The sequence below is a fragment of the Balaenoptera musculus genome, chromosome 16, assembly GCF_009873245.2.
Source record: "Balaenoptera musculus isolate JJ_BM4_2016_0621 chromosome 16, mBalMus1.pri.v3, whole genome shotgun sequence".
In the NCBI taxonomy this organism is placed as follows: Eukaryota; Metazoa; Chordata; class Mammalia; order Artiodactyla; family Balaenopteridae; genus Balaenoptera; species Balaenoptera musculus.
In genome coordinates, this window is record NC_045800.1 from 50,160,685 (window position 1) to 50,179,747 (window position 19,063).

At 38.3% G+C, this 19,063-nt stretch overlaps 2 protein-coding genes across 6 annotated transcripts in view; one reads left to right on the plus strand and one right to left on the minus strand.

Annotated features, from left to right (window-relative positions):
* BMPR1A (bone morphogenetic protein receptor type 1A) overlaps positions 1 to 19,063 on the minus strand; it is a 143,173-nt gene that overhangs the window by 40,829 nt on the left and 83,281 nt on the right. The window contains exon 1 of one of the 4 annotated variants that reach the window (XM_036828543.1): positions 3,799 to 3,910. The exons of the other annotated variants lie outside the window; for them this stretch is intronic. The gene's annotated coding sequence lies outside the window, so the exon portion shown is untranslated. Of the gene's footprint in view, positions 1 to 3,798; positions 3,911 to 19,063 lie in introns of those variants that run through there. 4 annotated transcript variants of the gene reach the window in all.
* On the plus strand, positions 12,222 to 12,485 carry LOC118882591 (ATP synthase subunit f, mitochondrial-like). Of its 2 annotated transcripts, XM_036828545.1 has the most exons (2): positions 12,222 to 12,339; positions 12,457 to 12,485. In XM_036828545.1, exons 1-2 carry the CDS (start codon positions 12,222 to 12,224, stop codon positions 12,483 to 12,485), a joined length of 147 nt encoding a protein of 48 aa, XP_036684440.1. The 2 variants fall into 2 exon arrangements, with proteins under 2 accessions (XP_036684440.1, XP_036684439.1); XM_036828544.1 differs by having other exon boundaries at positions 12,222 to 12,485.

Below are 19,063 nucleotides of genomic sequence, written 5' to 3' on the forward strand. Positions count from 1 at the left end.
ATTCAACTTTGTACTACAAATTCACTAACCTAGTTTCTCCAAAGCTTTTTTGTTTGTTTAATCTTATTAAACAAAAAACCCTCACAATAATTAGAACTAGATTATGCTATATACCAATCTTTGGTACATCAGTGCTCAGAAGAAATTCTTAATGCCAGCAGTTAATTGAGGGGGTCTGGGTGTTATTCTTCTGTCTGTCCTCTGGAATAGCACAAATGACAAAAAAACAGGTAAAGTGAATCAGTAGTCGCAGAAATGCCTAGGAGGGAACAGAATTTGGTCATCCCTATAGGTATATTATGAGTAATGGTAAACAATACTGTCTTTGTTTCTGCACAATATTTTTATAGAGATAAAACCAGTATAATGTGGTTAGTGAATAGTTCAGGGTCTAGCATAATAGAGATCTAGGTCTTTTGTGCCAATTAAATGAGAGAAAATCATATATAGTGTTTAGTGGCAACTTTATGTTAGCACATCACCATCTTAATAATTTGCAAGTTAGTTTTACATGCCTTACACCATATGTATATGACCCTTACAGTAAGTAAAATTATTCCTACTTTTACAGAGAAGAGACAGGTTCAGGAAGCTAAAGTGACTTGCTGAATTCTATACAGCTAGTAACTTGAAGGAAAAACTAAAACCCAGGTCTTTTATTCCCAAGTGCAGTGTTTTATCCAGTAAGTACCTGAGTCAGTACATCAAAAGGGAAATAGGAAGTTACTTTTTATTGAGCCACGTAAGATTTTATTTCATCTTCACAACTCTGCAAGGAAAAAGTGAAGCTCAGCAAAGTTAAGAAACTTGCTCAAGTTCACACAACCAATAAGTAGCAAGTCTGCTGCTGAGAAAGCTCAAATTCCATTCACTATTGCACAGTCAGGAGCGACAGGTAATGAGAAAAAAATGGAAACTACTGTGCCCCTTATTACACTATTGCTTTTCAGCAAAAACAAAGCAATAACAAGCCCCCTCCCGCCCCCAAATAAAACCTAACCATTCTGCTTTGTGATGTTGACCTGGGATACCACTAACAAGTCTTTTACCAGCTGGTTCCTTGATAGGTTCTGCCAAAAGGGGAACTAGAGAAGGCTGGAGGGAAGAAGGGACTTTAATCTTCCTGACTTTGTTTGTTGTTCCTGTCAGAGTTATCTGAACAACAGCCTTTGCCATAGCAGCAGCAGTAGATTCCATTTCCAGCTTCCTTCCACACTCCCAGAATCAGCCTCATGGCCCCTGTTCAGACCCAACCGTGCCTACACCTCAGAGTCTGAGTGCCAGCGCCTCAAGACCCCAGGGCAAGTCCTCGGGAGCCGGCAGTAGCTGGGCTCTGAGCTCCCTCCACAGAGGACTGGGTCAGGGCTCCACAGGGGCACTCTTTCTCCGAGCTTCTAGGTTCTGAAACCTCAGCCTTTTAAGGGTGGTATTTGCTTCCCACAATTAGTATTTCAGTTTAATCCCAGTGTTCCTTTAGCTTTTTCAATCCTCCAATACCTGTGTAGTCAACTCCCTACACCAAATTGTCTCTGTTAAAATAACCAGTGTGGTTTCAGCTTTCCTGACTGGGCCCTGATTGATACAAATACTTTCAGAAAACAGATCTCAGAGGGTAACTGACTGACTATATCCACACATAACACATACACATTTTTTAATATATTCACTTCACCAAAGAGGTCTAACATTTCCTAAGTGCTTATAATGTGTGTTTTAATATATATTCAAAGAGTATTCTAAGATATTCTGACTTTAGGAATGAATTCTCCTAGACTCAGTACCTATTTCACTTTTCTCACCACAAATAATTTTAACCTATCAAAGTTAGAAATTTGTTCAAGATTGGTTGGTCTTTCTGTTCTAACCTATGTGACCCAAGTCAAAATGCTTGAAAGAGCACCAAAATTTGGCTATCAAAACATCTCTCTTTTCCTTAGCAATACTACATTTAATCAAAAACTTTTGGAATTAACTCAGTAAATCCCTGTGGCCAAAAAATTAATTCAAATGCTAAATCAATTTTTAAGGAGAATATATCTAACTTCTAGAACTAGGGGAAAGAAGTCAAAGCAGAACTTCAAGAATAACAAAAAACAAACCCATTTTTCACTCAGGAAACCAAAGTATATCTGTATTTATGTCCTCAATATGAAACACCCTTTCAAAAAGAGTCAGAAGTTTTTTGCAAGTTTGTACCTCCCTAAGAAGATACGGAAATACACAGGTGATTTTTCGGTTGGAACAATGACTGGGGTATGACAGGACACACAGTGACCAGGGCCCAAAATGGAAAATGGAATGCAATGTGCAAGGACAATCCCTCAAAACAAAGAATTGTCTCAACCAAATGCCAGTAGGGCTCTCCTTGTGGAGAAACAACTATTCTTGACTAGAACGACCTATCAGATTCAATTTCTTTTGGCCATGCCACAAGGCTTGCGGGATCTTAGTTCCCTGACCAGGGATCGAACTTGGGCCCTCGGCACTGAAAGCGCAGAGCCTTAACTGCTGGACTGCCAGGGAATTTCCTCTTAGGTTCCAGATATTCAAAAAGCAATAGTTTTAGGCCTCTTAGAAGAAAAATTATCTTAATCAAACTAATGTTTGAATGCAACTTTACTTTTACTTTACTTTTTTTCCTTCTCATTTGACCACTTTACAAAAGGAATCATATTCTTGCTGTGTTAACCACAGTGCTTGTACAATGCAAAAGTAATTTAAAAATCAACCATTTTTCTCCACTTTTTTTTCTCTATCTACAACTTTAAAAAATTCATTGTACACAGGTTTCCCTGAAGCACCAGAAGTAGAGGCTCTGTCCTAGGCCAAGCCAATCAGCATATTCTATCTCCTATGCCACGATGAAAAGTTCAGGGGTGAGCCGTACTAACACGGTCCAAGGACTTCAGCTGGCCCTGCAGAGATAAAGTCACTCTTTCAGATTGAACATGAATAAGAAAATAGCAGCTGCTGGCAGCTACGCTGGGACCAGAGGGGAACCAGAGGCAGAGGTGGGAGAGTAAAAGAAGCCAGATCCTTGGAGCTATCAATGAGCTGCTCAAACAACCCTGCCTGACACCTGAATTACTTAAGGACTTTTTAGTTAACAGCCATTAAATTCTCTTTATTTTTTAGGTCAGAGAGAGACAATTTTTCTGATATAACCAAAGATTAAAGGAAAAGGTACACTTGAGTATTCTGGGTTAGATCAGCATAAAATTAGTACTTCTGAGTAATGTCAAATATCTCAGAAAAAGAGACTCGATAACACATAATGCAAAAAAAAAAAAAAAGACTGGTACAAGATAGAATTACTTTTAAGATAGCTCAAATAGTATAAAAATTTACTTAATAATGTAATCAGCAGCTATATAATTTATCATTCCTGGTCTTTCTCCTCTTACCCCCTAAATCTGCTAGACCCTCGGTCTTTCTCACCATAACTAACAGCCTCTCTACTTCTAGTTTCCCAGGCCAAAAGTCTTGGAGTCATTCTTGGCAACTCCCTTCTTCCCTCATACTCCACAGGCTATGGGTCAGCAAATCCTGTTGGTTCTACCTTCAAAGTATATCCAGAATCTATGCACTTCTCACCACATCCACTATTATCTCTCTGGTCCAAGTCACTAACTAACCTTTTGCCTGGATTACTGAAAAAGCCTCCTAGAACGGGACTCTTTGCTTCTACCCTTATCCACCTACAATATATTCTCAACACAGCAGCCAAACTGGTGATAAAAAGCATATTAGATCACATCACTCCCCTTTTCAAAACCCTCCAATGGTTCCCCAACTCACTCAGAGTAAAAGCTGAAGTCTACCATGGCCAACAAGACTCCAACTCCTCTACTTCAGCAGCATGGGCCTCCTGGTTCCTCAAACATGTCAGGGATGGCCCTGCTGCAGGACCTTTACATGTGCAAGTTCCTCTGCCTATAACATTCCTCCCCAAGACATCTATCCGCATGACTTGCTACCTGACCTCTTCCAAGTGCTTACTCAGTATCTATCCCTTTCTTATTTAGTGTTCCTGCTCATCCTATTTAAAACTGTAATCCCATCCACATCCCTGGCACTCCCATCTGCCATCCCTGATATTTTTTTTTCTCTTTAGCACTTGTCACCTGTAATTTTATATATAATTTACTATTTGTTTTGTTTATTGCCTGCCACCTGCTCCAGAATGTATGCTCCGTAAGGGCAGGTATATAAGTCTACTTTTTCACTCTGTATTTGTAGCACCTAGGATGGTGCTTGGCACATATTTGGTGCTAAATAAATATTTGCTGAGGGAATGATTGAGTATAGCAGAAGGAATTAAAACGTTATGCCAATTCCTTTTACTTTCACATACAAATGAGACTTTCCCATAAGGGCTATGCTATGGATAAGCTATTCCATTTCCTTATCTCAACACAACTGAAATGATACAAAAACCACACCACTTCCTTTTGCTCACTTTGAGCCCTGACTTGTGTCAGGATCCAGTAAAAAAAACTTTTTTCCACTGTTTTCACTGGATATACTCAAGTTTGAGTATATCTGAGTAAATTAAAAGGTCTTGAGTACGTCTTGAGACTCAATGTCTTGAGTATATTTGAGTAAATTAAAAGGTCTTTAAGAAAGACATGTATCAGTAAACATTATTTCCCAAGATCTAAAATATTGCTTAAGGCAAACAATGGCTTGGGTTATATTCTGACAGTACCACATAGTTACAGCAAGTTAAATAATTGTGGAAATAACCACAGACAAAAAGAAAATACAGTCCTTTGGTACAAACAATGTGGTCTGACAAAGGGAACTTCAAAGCACTATCTAAACTCAACTGCAATCTTTCAATTAAGTAAAGGTTCAAAGGTAATATTTATATGTAAATTGTAAGTAACCAAAGGCCCTGAATAAGACCAGTGGGTGTTAAAATCAGATTGCTAACAGTTCTGCCCTGACAAGCATGAACCACAAACCACAGGAAACTAAACCCTGCAAACCTACAGGTCTGAGAAACAACACTCAAGATTACAAATTCAGGCTTATTAATGTGAAGAGCTTGGAAATCCAGAAAGAGTTTTCCCCCTTTTGGATGAAACATTTCCATTTTATTTTCTTTACTCTGTCAGAACATGTCTCAGGTTAAAATGTGCTGGTAGAGTGTTTTCATGAAGAAATTCTGTGGCAGACTTGACATTAACTTGTACTTTTTTCCCTTTTAGTATCTTTCTTTCAGCTCCTAGTTTAAATACTTATCAGCTTATATTTTTATTAAAGAAAGGATTGTTAAGTAACACAGTCTTAGAGTCAGGAGACCTAGGATTCAGTTGCAAATTCTGCCTAATTGGCTAGCTGATCTTGGCCCACTCACTTCCCTCTCCAGGCCTTAGTTTCCTCATCTGTAAAATAAATAATACCATGAAGACTTCTACCTCTCATATCCTATGAGTCTATGAACTACACTCACTGACTATAGTGCCTCAAAGACTTCACCTAATTATATAGGTACTGAGTAAAGCAGGGCAAATACCACTGAAGCGCCACCCTTTCCCTGGTTCTGAGGGAACCACTATTCTGATTGTGGTATTTAACACTCATGTCTTTACATGCTTTTATACTATATGTGGTATATATGCCAAATAATATTGCTTTGCATACTGTTAAATTTGCTATAGACGTATAAAAATTGTATCATTCTATATGTATATTTTTATAATTTGCTTACTTTTCACTCAACATTGTGAGTGATTTCCATCATAGATACATATAGTTCCTTTTAATTCATTTCATTGTTATATAGTATTCCATTTTATGATTATTTTATAGCTGTATTTATCCATTCTTATGTTGATGGACATTTTAGGTTGTTCCTAGGTTTTGGTATTATGAGCAATGCTGCAATAAATAAACTTGAATAGATGCTTTTGTTATTGTTGTTTGGGTAAATAATTCTGAAGGATAGATTTCTAGAAGTGGGATTCTGGGTCTAATGGTACTTTTCGTAGATATTTTGGTAACCCCCTCTGGGACTGTACCATTTTGTACTTCCAAGTGTACAACACTGATACAAGGACAATTGTAAAATACTGCTGAAGGATACAGAATAAACTTTAACACATGGAAAAACATACCACATTATGTATAGAAAACTTCAAGATCATGTATATCAACTGTTCCTAAATTAATTATAAATTTAATGATATTCTTTATCACATTACAGTTCCCTTCTATTCTTCATTTGCTAATAAGCGTTTTCATCATAAATGGGGTTGAATTACATCACGTGCTTTTTCTCCATCTATTGATATAATCACAGTGGCTTCCTCCTTCAATGTGTTAATGTATAAATTAACTAGTAATAATCCATATTAAGAGCTCTCTTTGTTTTTAAGATTTTTTTTTTTTGATGTGGACCATTTTTAAAGTCTTTATTGAATTTGTTACAATATTGCTTCTGTTTCATGTTTTGGTTTTTTGGCCGCAAGGCATGTGGGATCTTAGCTCCCCAACCAGAGATCAAACCCGCATTCCCTGCATTGGAAGGCAAAGTCTTACCCACTGGACCGCCAGGGAAGTCCCTGAGCGCTCTCTCAAAGAGTAAGCTATCTGTGGTAGTTTAAAAATATGTCCACAAATTCTTTCATATTCCTCTTTTCAAGAGGTGGAACCTAATTACTTTGAGAGTGGGCCAGACTGAGAGATTCCCTCCTAACAAACAGAATAAAGTGAAAGTGACAAAGTATGACTTCTGAGACTAGGTCTTGAAAGGTAATGCAGCTTTCTCCTTGCTCTTTCTTGGACATTTATTCTGGGGAAAGCCAGCTGCCATGGTGTTAGGATATTCAAGGAATCTGTGGAGAGGCTCATACGGTGAGCAACAGAGGCCTCCTGCCAACTGCCATGAGAATGTGTCATCTTGGAAGTGGATTCTCCTCCAGTCAAGCTTTTAAATGAATGCAGCCCCTGTTGACAAAACTACAATCTCACAAAATATCCTGAATCAAAACTACCCAGTAAATTGCTCCTGAATTTCAAGTCCCTACGTTTTGGGATGAATTGTTATGCAGCAACAATAACTAACACATTAACATCCTTGGATTTCTGGGATAAATTCTGTTTTGTCATCGTTAAATAAATATTTTGTCTGGTCTCTACGCCTGGTTCCTGGGTAACAGAAGTGTCTTTGTTATTCACAAGCCTCATGGATCACACCTGAGTTTATGCTAATGACTGACTCAGGATGGGAGATGGTCACCAAAATGACCAGTGATGTGATTAGAAGAGGGCTGGGGCTTTGAGCCAGCCCAGCCTCCAGGGAGTATGGATAGGGAGGGCAGAAGATTGAGTTCAGTCACATGGCCAATTATTCAATCATGCCTACATAATGAAACTCCAATAAGAACTGCACACCATGGCTCAGATAAGCTTCCTAGGACAACACACCCCGATTCCAGGGGAAGAGGGCATGGAAGCTCCACATTTGGAAGCCTCCCTGACCTCTCACCCTGTGTGTCTCTTTCATTTGGCTGGTCCCAATCTGTATCCTTTATACTGATAAAACTATCATCATAAGTATACCACTTGGGACTTCCCTGTTGGCACAGTGGTTAAGAATCCGTCTGACAATGCAGGGGACACGGGTTCAAGCCCTGGTCTGGGAAGATTCTACATGCCTCGGAGCAACTAAGCCCGTGCGCCACAACTACTGAGCCTGTGCTCTAGAGCTCACGAGCCACAACTACTGAGCCCGTGTGCCACAACTACTGAGCCCGCATGCCACAACTACTGAGCCCGCATGCCACAACTACTGAGCCCGCATGCCACAACTACTGAAGCCCATGCGCCTAAAGCCCGTGCTCCGCAGCAAGAGAAGCCACGGCAACAAGAAGCCCACGCACTGCAAAAGAGAGTAGCTCCTGCTCACCACAACTAGAGAAAGCCTGTGCACAGCTTTCTCTAGAAAGACCCAACGCAGCCAAAAATAAATAAATAAAATAAATAAATTTATTAAAAAAAATAAGTATACCACTTTCTTAAATTCTGTGAGTCATATAAATGAACTGTCAAATGTGGGGGGCGGTCACGGGAATCCTCCTGGATTTGTAGCCAGTTAGTCAGAAGTGTGAGTAGCCTGGGGACCTCCAAACTTGTGACTGCCATCTCAAGTGAGGGCAGTCTTGTTGGAGACTGTGCCCTTAAAACTGTGGAGTCTGACACTAACAGTGGGTAGGCAGTGTCAGAACTGTACTGCAGTACTGTAGACATGATCATGTTTAGATACACCACTGGATTTGTTTCGCTAACAATTTTGTTAGGTTTTACATCTATGTTCATAAGAAAGACTGACCTATAATTTTTTTCTCATATTATCCATGTCTGGTTTCGGTATCAAGGTTATACTACTCACACAGAATAAGCTGAGGAACTTTCCTTATTTTGCTATTCTCTCAAACAGTCTTTGTATATCTGGACATATCTACCACTTGAATAGTTTGATAGAACTCACCTTTAAAATCATCTGAGCCAAGGGCTTATCTGTGAGTATATGGGAGGAGGCAGATCTTTCACTACAAATTAAAATTCTCTAATAATTACAGAAATATCTAGGTTTTTTATTTCACCTTAATCAATTTTATTGTTGCATTTTAAAAATTGTTGTTTTATTTAAATTGTAAAATGTAGGAGTTCCCTGGTGGCACAGTGGTTAAGAATCCTCCTGCCAATGCAGGGGACACGGGTTCAAGCCCTGGTCTGGGAAGATCCCACATGCCACAGAGCAACTAAGCCCGTGCGCCACAACTACTGAGCCTGTGCTCTAGAGTCTGCGAGCCACAACAACTGAGCCCGCATGCTGCAACTACTGAAGCCCGCGTGCCTAGAGCCCGTGCTCTGCAAGAAGAGAAGCCACCGCAATGAGAAGCGCTTGCACCGCAACAAAGAGTAGCCCCCGCTCACCACAACTAGAGAAAGGCTGCGCTCAGTAACAAAGACCCAATGCAGCCATAAATAAATAAATTTTTTAAAAAAGTATAGGCATAAACTTATTCAAGGTATTTCTTATTTTTAAAAAATCTCTGCTATATCTGAAGTTATGTCCTCCTTTCCAGTCCCAATACTACTTGTGCTTTCTGTGTTTTTCTTGATCAGTTATTCAAATGGTTTGTCTATTTTATCAGCCTTTTCAAGAAACCAACTTTTGGCCATGTTAACTCTCTCCATCATATCTTAAAAACAAACAAACAAACGAAAAAAACTTTTCTAATTAGCCCCAATTCTATCACTTATTAGCTAGAAGTGTAGATAAGTTTTCCTCTGTGCCTCAGTTTTCTCATCTGTAAAGTGGGAATAGTAAGAGTACCTACCTCACAGGGTTGTTGCAAAGATTAAATGAGATAATCCTTGTAAAGCACATGGAACAGTGCTTGGTACATATAACAAGTGCTCTACAAGTGTTAGCTTTTATTTTTATCACCTATTTTACTTCACTTGAATTTATTCTGTTGTTCTTTTCCTAATTTAAATTAGGTGCTTATCTTATTAATATTTTTAATCTTTTAATATGAGTATGTTAAACGTGTCACACAAGTTTAATAAGTCCTAATTTTCTTTATTGTTTAGTTCTAGGTGTTTTCTGACTTGCATTATCATTTTATTTTTGACCTGTGGGATTTATGGAGGTAGGTTTTTAAATTTCCAAATGTGTGCCTGTATATACTGTTTGTTACTCAGTTTTAACTTAAGTGTATTTGTTGACAAAAAGTGTGGCTGATGTGATCATTTGAATTGTGTAAGAACTTGCTGTACAGCCTAGTACATGATCACTTTTAATAAAATGCTAAATTCTAAACCAAACCTAACTTCTAAAACTAAATGACTTGTCATGCTCTCTGCTTAAAAAAATCTATAAATATTCTCATTTCATAGGATGGAATTACCAAGACATAAGAAGAATTGCTATGATCTGGGCTCCGCCAGGCTTTCTAACACCATCTTCCCATTCACTCCTCATACCTTTACAATGATCCAACTACACTGAAATCACTGAAGCCTCTATATTTACAGGCATCCCTTTTAGACTCCCATCCTTTGCACATCCTTTTTCTTCTTCCCTTTGTTTCTCACCAAGTTAACTACAGTTCACTCTTCAGACATGACCTATGCATCATCTGTGTAAGCAATCCCTGACCCCTACATATCAGGCTGAGTGAGCTGGCCCATCTCTGTACTTCTAGTGTACCCAGAACATGAACCATAGCTGCGCCTTAGCTCTTGACTAACACTCATTCATAAAGTATTTATTAATTACTTGGTATGTGCATCACACTTATACAACAGTCAATGAAACAGACGTGATCCCTCCTCTCATAATGCTTATTTAGTCAGGTGATTTTTTTGACTTATCTTGCGGCACTTTTAACCTCTATTTTCTAGCATGTTACTAAGCAAAACAATAAATGTTCAATAGGTGAATGAAATGAATAAAAATAATATTAATATCTTAAGGGAAACATAACTGGGGAGTTAAATCAACTATAAAATCACATAATAAACTCTAATACTTCTTTGTATGTATACTAACATCTACAAATGTATCTCCAAACCTTACAGTTATAGCCAGCTACTACTAACTTAACAATCCAAGTCCTAGCTCAATAACTTTGCTCCCCAAACCACCACCCCTCCGGTGATTTCTAGATGTTAGAGAAAAGAAATTTAGATCCAAGTCATGAAACAGGGAACCTTAGTATATGCAAAAGCCCTTTTCCCCCAAATATTTCTGCCTCATTTCATATTTTGAATTATCTTTGCTCTAAGTTTATTAGCTTTTTCTTATAATACTGTTTTTTATACTATGAAGTAAGAACTCTAACATGTTATACATACTTGACATGTACTAACTCATTTAATCCTCACACTAACTTTATGAGGCCAGTATTCTCATTATGCATAATTTTATAAAAATAAATCCCCCAAATCAATAACCTGTAATGTAAAGGTCGGTGAGGTGCAAATGGGGTGGAGGGGAGTGTGGTAAGGAGGGCAGTGGGGTGAGGGTAGTGAAGAGGGCTTTAGGCTTTGGTGCATACTGTTCAAAATTGTATGCAAGAACTTATTCATGCCTCATTTATGTAGTCTTTTAAAAATTAAAAAAATATGTTCTGAAAATGGACAATTAAGCCTCCTCTAGCCCTTAACCCACAAAAAAACGGACGGGAGGGAGGAAAGGAAGAAAGGACGAAAAGATAGGAAGTAGATGAGCTCAGAAGTTAAACTAGAATTTCTATCTGAGACACCCAGAAAGAAACTATTGAAAATATAAGATAGTAGAAGAGGAGAGAAGTATTAGGATGGAGGATAAAGACAGGAATTGAAATGTCACTACAGATTATGAAAAGATGCTACTGGAAATCTTGTGGCATGCTCTTCCTACAGTACCATATGCAGTTGCAATAACACAAACCACCACCGGAATCTAAAAGCATCCAAACTGGAGAATGATCAAATAAGTAAGCAAGGAGAATACCCACCAAACTTAAATTAAGAAAAGAATAAAAAGATATCTGAGTTATGAGGAGGCAGTCTGAATTGAAGAGAATGGGAATAAACTTTCTCTGTCTCCCTTTCAGGAGCAGCACAATAACCAAAGAGCCTGAGGGCAAGGCCTGTAGGATGTTTCTGAGACCATGAGTTCTAGTTTTCTCTACAGAAGACAGTAGGTGTGGGAATACATTTTCAATGGAGTCCAAGGAGAGACCAACAGGAAAGATGAAGCTCATCTTCAAGCCTGGCGCTATAACTGCTTTACTGCAATGCTGGACCCTCAAAAGGCTGCTCCATCTAACAGGTCTCAGCAGACCTAGAAGCAACTCTCATCTGCCACACTGCTAACAGATCTTGCAGTCGGGAGTGCCTGGAAGCACTGAGGATTGCTCCCAGAGCTTCAAGAAATGGGCAACAATTTGTTGGCCCCTTTGTTATCAGTCCACAGGACAGAAACAACTCTGACTTTCATGCCTATTGGTTTGCCACTGAATAATAGATGCCTATAGCCAGAACTAAATGAGTGCTTAGGGAACCCAAAGCCCCAGAATGGGCATAAAAAAATACAATTCATTTAAAGGGAATTCAGCAAACGGAGGGAAGGCTAAGCTGAAAATCAGAACAGCGGCTTCTGGTTAAATGGAACTATTAGAAAAGATTGGGTGACAGTGAATATCCAAGACACCAAGATGGTGTTAGTTGTACCAGTGGAGAAGAAACTCATGGATGTCAAAATAAAGGATCTGCCAAACTGGATACTGACACAAGATTTCACCCCCAAAGGCACCATCAGAGCATTTCAAAGAGGTTACTACCAGTATGACAACAAGTATGTCAATATAAACAAAGGGAGCACCCTTGGGGTTTCTATGGTGCTGGCAGCTGACGTGCTTTTCAACTACTGCGTTTCTTACAAGGAACTCAAACATGAACAGCTACGCAAGAACCACTGATGAGGGCCCGGCGTGAAGGGTGCTCTCTGCAGGCCTTACCATGACCATCTTTGCCCTGCACCTCTCTTTGAAGAACTTGATCTTTGCTGAATCCTTTTACACCCTAACTGAGAATTAATGCCCAATGAAAGATGATTGGTACATTTTTAAATTTTTTTAAATTAAAAAAAAGAAGAGACTGGGTGACTCAGAAGGCTGCCGTTTTGATTAGGATCTAGAGGAGAAGAGGCTCTCAGCAGATCAAGCTCTGGTGTAAGCTGCCCTGATGCTCAGATGCAAAGGTATTAGAGACATCTGTGGTAAACAGACGCCATGTCAATTCTCTGGCAAGTTCCAGTAGGAGAGTTGCAGCACAGCCCTCTAGATTTTCTGAAGCAAGCACGTAACTTCTACAACACTGTATGAAAAGTGTAGCTCCTGGCATGATATTAGGCCCTAGCAGAGTTCCCAACCATGAAACATTAAGGTTTAGTGACCAGAGCTACCCATCATGATCCACCAAGTCACAAGGTTAGGCACAACAGCAATCCACTGTGTGATGTAATAGGACATAGGCAGGTCCAGAAGGCACTACTAAACTACAAGAGGTGGCCCAGAACTTCATGTCACCTACCTCTATCATATTGGTATCTTTACTTCTGCTCACACCAATGACTTTATGGTAGGTTACTGGTGGCCAATGACAAAAAATAAACACCTGGGGCCTGGTTAACAGAAACAAATCAAAAATGGATTACTACTGCTCTACAGCCCTATTTGGATGGCTCTGAAAGACAATGATGAGGTAGAAATTCTCTCAGTGGGTATGGCACAGGGAGAAGTGACCAGAGAAGGGAAAACATGGACTCCTTGGGAGTGGCAAATGGTATGGTTGACTGGTTAGGGGGATAGAAGGGGCAAAACTGGAAAATAAGAGAAAGAATTTGGAGAAGAGGCATGTTGATGGTTCTATGGGAGTCAGCACAAAGTGCCAATCTTTTATGTCTTATGTTAATGCCCACCACAAAGCACCAAGAGGGAAGGTGCATTTAACTGCATCCCAACTACAGATGGAGTGACTTGTCACTGGACATCTGCCAGCTTCTGCTCTCGACCACCTCAATGCTTAAGCAATAGGGTTGTGAATGGAGGAGCCCTAGTGACAGAAAGGAAGGCTTTACAAAGGCGCAGCAGCATGGTTTCCTTCTCATGAAGGTGACCTAATTACTGCTGCTGTGGAATGCCAACTAACACATGCAGGTGCAGAACTGACACTGACTCCAGTTGTGGGTTTGCCTTTCCCGCCCACAATATACCCCATGGACAGCACCACTATCCCACGGATTACAGAATCAATTATGTCCTCAGGGACCAGCTGCAGTAGAGGGACTACAGCATGTTCCCCTAACCCTCCTGTTTTAGAGACTGCTTTTAGCAATTACAACCAGCCACCTCTCTGAAGGGTCAGTGACAGAGTGGACTTAACAGAACACGAGGTAATCTGCGTAATAAAAGGGGTGGCAGACACTTGCAGTGCTCAGCCTACCATTCCTCATTACAGCTGCAGTGGACAGATCTATGCACTGTCCAACAGCATCTGACATCAAGTGTGAGCCAAGGCACTGCTCTGTTTTGCTCCTCAGGGCTTCCTCCAAACCCAAAGACGACTGCTCAGCAGTATATAGGCACAACTACACAAGTGCTAGAGCTAGAGCTCCAGGAGCCACCTTCAATTAACAAAACATGAAAGTCAGTGGATAAATGTCCCAAGTTCCTGTCTGTCCTTTGGTGGGACAATGCTGAGGTGCATTCAGAAGGTACCCAAGGAAATTGAATCCCAGTTGCTCACAGTGATAACTAGCTCATGGACACATTTTATGCAACTCTACTTTCTTCTCTCTCTCACTTTTCCCATTCTCTCATTTCTGCTTCTTTAGATCATCTCCCAAATAAACTACCCAAGCCATAAGTCCCTTTCTCAGGCTCTACTTTCAAAGAAACCCAAACTAAGATGTGGTGCAGTTAGAACTCAAACTGAAGCAACTTTGCTCCACTGCCTGTGCTTTTAAGAAGAGTGTGCTGCCTCTAAGTAGAAGAATGTAGTGCAGTACACTATGGGAAACTAAACGTAAGTTAGAAGCAACAAGTAAGAATGTACACAGTAACATGAAGAGATATAACTTTCTGGTGCTAAAGAAAATAGTGGGGGGAAAAAAAGGGCAGAATATCTGTAGCAAAGCCTAATTAAGTCAATTAAACACATACACACCAACAACACTATATTTTATAAAGATACATTCATTCAAAGATATAGAGCAAACAAATTAGAATGGTTTCCTATGGCGGAAGGAAAGGAAAATGGGAGTGGAGGTCAAGAATAAAGAAGACAAAATAAAATATATCAACTCAAGGGCCTTATAAAGAACAAAGATAGTAATTTTACTGCCATAAATTGAAGGTATGATTAACTCTAGTTTCTGAACCAGAATTCAAAACAGAGAGAAAATAAAGGTGAACATAATTGTCACTATGTTAAATATTACTTGTCACGAATAGGTTATCAAAATAAATATATAACTGGAAAAGTTTACAGATTCATCTGTGTGCCGCCTAAAATCATTCTGAATAATACCAGTGATACACACTCAACACTTCGGGAAACAATGTTGTGACTATTCTGAGATAAGAATGATAGAGGAGATCTTAAAATATATATACATATATATTTATACACACACATACATACACAATATATATAGTACAAATATTAATTGAGAGCTTAACCAAATTTATGTTAGAGAGGAAATAACTTGAAAATATAGTTTAATCATAAAGCCTTTTCTTAATGTGATGTTTCCTTCCTCAATAATGTGATGTTTTCCAATTTTACACAATGCGTAATTACAAAACAAATAGTGACTACTTTATTTTCAACATACAGTGTTGAAATATTTCTGAATATGGCAAAGCCCTAAATCAATCATCAATTAAGAGTTGAAAACAACTTTAATAAAAGCATTAAAAGTAGTTAGTTTTATATTATAAGGTAATATTACCTCACTATAAGGTATTTCTCTAAAGACATTATCATACTAATGTTTATTTGTTAAGGTGGAACCATCAAATTCTGCTTAATGAGCGTCTTCACAGGTCTCCATTCACTTAGCAATAATTCTATTAAATAAGATACCATCTTTCAGTAAGTGTCAGAATTATACCTGCAGAAATACTTTAAACATTCTTAAATTTTACTAAATCTTATATAGCATTTAAAAGAATAACGAAAGAGATAAATACGAGCAGAATAGTATTTATTTCTCTAAAAACTACTCTTCTAAAGAGGCAATACTTTGCTTTTTTCACATTACCTCCTTTTCAGTATGCTAAGGCTTGAAAAACAATGTGCAAAAATATTTGTTGTATATAAACAAATGAGGAGACCAACAATACAGCAGAACATCCATTTTAGTGTTTCTTTAAACTTAGAAAACTCGGATTTAACTAGATTTGAAGAATTACTTATGTTTGCTATTAACGATACCCAATATTATCCCTGCTATCCAGATAAAAAATGTGGGCATCATCATCTCTTTTCAACATCTAGTCACAAATCAGTGTCCCTTCTTCCTTCACAACATACCCTACTCCATTTAGTCCTTCTTTTCTATTTCCACTATCACCACTCTGACTGAATTCTGATTACCTCATGCCTAACTACTCCTACAGCCTTCCAAGCTCCCTGACTCCTCACTCCATTTCTCTAATGATGTTTGTTCATACATCACTGCTAGAGTAATTCCCCTAAAATACAGTTTTCTCTATGTCATACTTCCTACCCTCTCCAAGACCTCTTCTACACTCCTTTGGAAATATTCATTTTCTATCAATCAGCTTTTCCAGAAACATCTTTTAATTCTTTCTTTACCTACCAAATTCTACTCATCTTTCAAAGCCCAGATCAAATAACCTCTTCTATGTTCTATGTGTACTTCTCAGTGCTACAGAACTCTGACTGGAAGTAATAAATGACTCCTTTGACATTTATCACTTTCACCTGGTGATGCTGGTTATCATCACTTGTATTACTTATATACATACTTTACTGATATGACTATAAGCAGAGGTTGGGGACCATGTTCTTTATTTTCTGATTCCTCCTTTGTGACTTGTTGTTACATAATTTAACAAGGACCCAAAAAAGTAATATTCTGAAGGACAAAAATAAGTGCTCTGGGGCCTTAAAACTAGATAAAGAGGGAAAAACACACCTAGAGAAAAAATAACATGAGCAGAAGGGAGAAAAAACACAGGACAATATCAAATCATCGGCTGAAGAGTATCATACATGCAAGGGGTATAGAAGAAGAAAATTAAACATTTGCTAGATAATCAATGCTTACAGGTTTTCATAATTTCAGGTAAGTTGATCCCTACCTTAATCAAGATTCTCATTATTTCTTGCTTGCAACAGAGTATCCTAATTGTCTCTCTGCTTTTGGTATCTCCCCCTTCCAAACTATCATTCACATCACTGCCATGTTAATTGTAACAAAACACGATTATGATCCAAAATAACCCTGTTAAAATTTTTCAAAGACTGCCAACTACTCACAAAATGAAGTCTAAACTCCTTATCATGGCATCCAGAGTTCTTCACAAACAAGCTCTTTTCCAGCCTTGTCCCTCAAACCCTCTCTCTCGTCCTGAATTCAAACCATACAAAATGATCTCTTCTGTCTTTTGCACATTCTATACATTTCAAGTTTCCCCTGCTTACACTGGGCTCTATGCATGAAATTCTATTGCCTCCAAATTACACTCAGCAATCTTCTACTTATCCTTTAAGACCCTACTCAAATGCCATTCCCTATGTGAAGCCTCCCTGACAATTCTCGCCTCTAATGATGCTGGTGGAGCCTTTCTAGATGATACCAATACACTTTTCCAATTTCATATAGCACTTTTCAAGTTGCACTCACATTAACTCTTTGTATACTCATCTCTAAACGGATTATTCTTTGAGAGTAAAGTAAGGAACTCATTTTACCGAATGTTGCATATTCTCGGCACCTAACACAGTGCCTGCAATAGAGTAGGTGTTTAGTAAGTGTTTAAAGGGAGAAAGAAATGGATGGATGCAGGCAAAGCTGTCACTCACTTAATGCTACACTGCTGAGAGACTTAATTACTAGAGGAGTTTGTCCTTACTTTGGTAGGCTAACAAAGAGTTACTGACAGTACATGCAGAATTACCTTTGAGAAAATTTAAGCTGGTAGCAACACACAGATGGAAAAGAGAGTGAGGAGAGGCACAAAGTGGGAAAAGTCTTGCAATATTTCAGGTGAAATGTGATATAAGAACTTAAACTTGGATGATGACGAGGGGATTAGAAAAGAGATGATGAAAACATTCATGATATATTATAGAGGTAAAACTGATAGGACTTGATCTCTTACTAAGAGTAGGAAGGAAAAGATGAAGAATCAGATTTGGCACTGAGACTTTGAGCGTGGGTGACAAAGAGGTCCAGTAATAAGAAGTGGGAACACTGAGTGGGAAGCAAGCAGTTGAAAATACGTGTCAAAGCTTAGAAAAGTGTCACAGCAGAGATACGAGGTTGAGAGAGATCATTTTAGAGGTAATTGCTGAAATCAAGAGATTAGGAAAGACATAAAAAAGAAAAACAAGAATTTCAAATATAAAACCTTAGGGATGGTCATTATTTAACCATAGGAGGACAACTATTCTTTAATTAAAAAAAAAATAATAGGAGGAGAAAGAAAAAAATTTTGAAGGAGTAATTAAAGAAGTAGAACTAGAAGAGCACAGGGTCATAGAAGCCAATAGCATTTCATGAAAAGAAAAATGGCAACTACTACAGTGATTAAAGAGTATGAAATCTAACAAAAGACAATTAGAAAGTCATGAATATTTCTCAAAAGAACAAATAGACCAGCTTGGAAGGGACAGAAGGATGATGAATGAATGCTATAAGGAAGCAGAACCTACTATTTAAAGAGGAAAAAGTATAGACCGCTTCACAAAAGTGTATGTTCTGTTTTTTTTTTTTTTTTAAAGTACAGATCCCTGAAGGATTAAACCTTTTACCTGATAATCTGTGTCTCTATGGATTTGAAAATAATAAACTTGATTTCTCTGTATGTATTGTCTTAGAATGGCTTCTTCTCCCCTGTCCCTGATGTTACTGCAGTTCCCACTTCTTTGAATAAATTCTACCTCCAAAGATCTATTATTCAAAGTAACAATTTTAGCCTAAATTCTAAATATGTGAAAGTTTCAGAATAATGTAAACATTCATTTTAATGTAATCTTCCATTCTAACCTCTGTTTTGTCACCATCAGAGGGAAGAAATTATATACATCATTTAATGCTTATTTTCTACAATTAGAGTAAAGAAAGTTGTATTAGTAATAAATACTTTTTACTCCTGAAGAGGTTCAACATTTATAAGGGGAGAAAAATATGTTATAACTATTGATACTTATGAACTCATAAGCAAGGTGATTAAAGAATAAAGAAGCTAACATAAAGCTGCAGTGGTAATACAGAAGGACTATTTTCAATTGTTAAGAAATG

What these genes read in the sequence shown, in the direction of transcription:
- LOC118882591 (XM_036828544.1), top strand. Translation starts at nt 12,222, where the DNA reads ATGGTGTTAGTTGTACCAGTGGAGAAGAAACTCATGGATGTCAAAATA.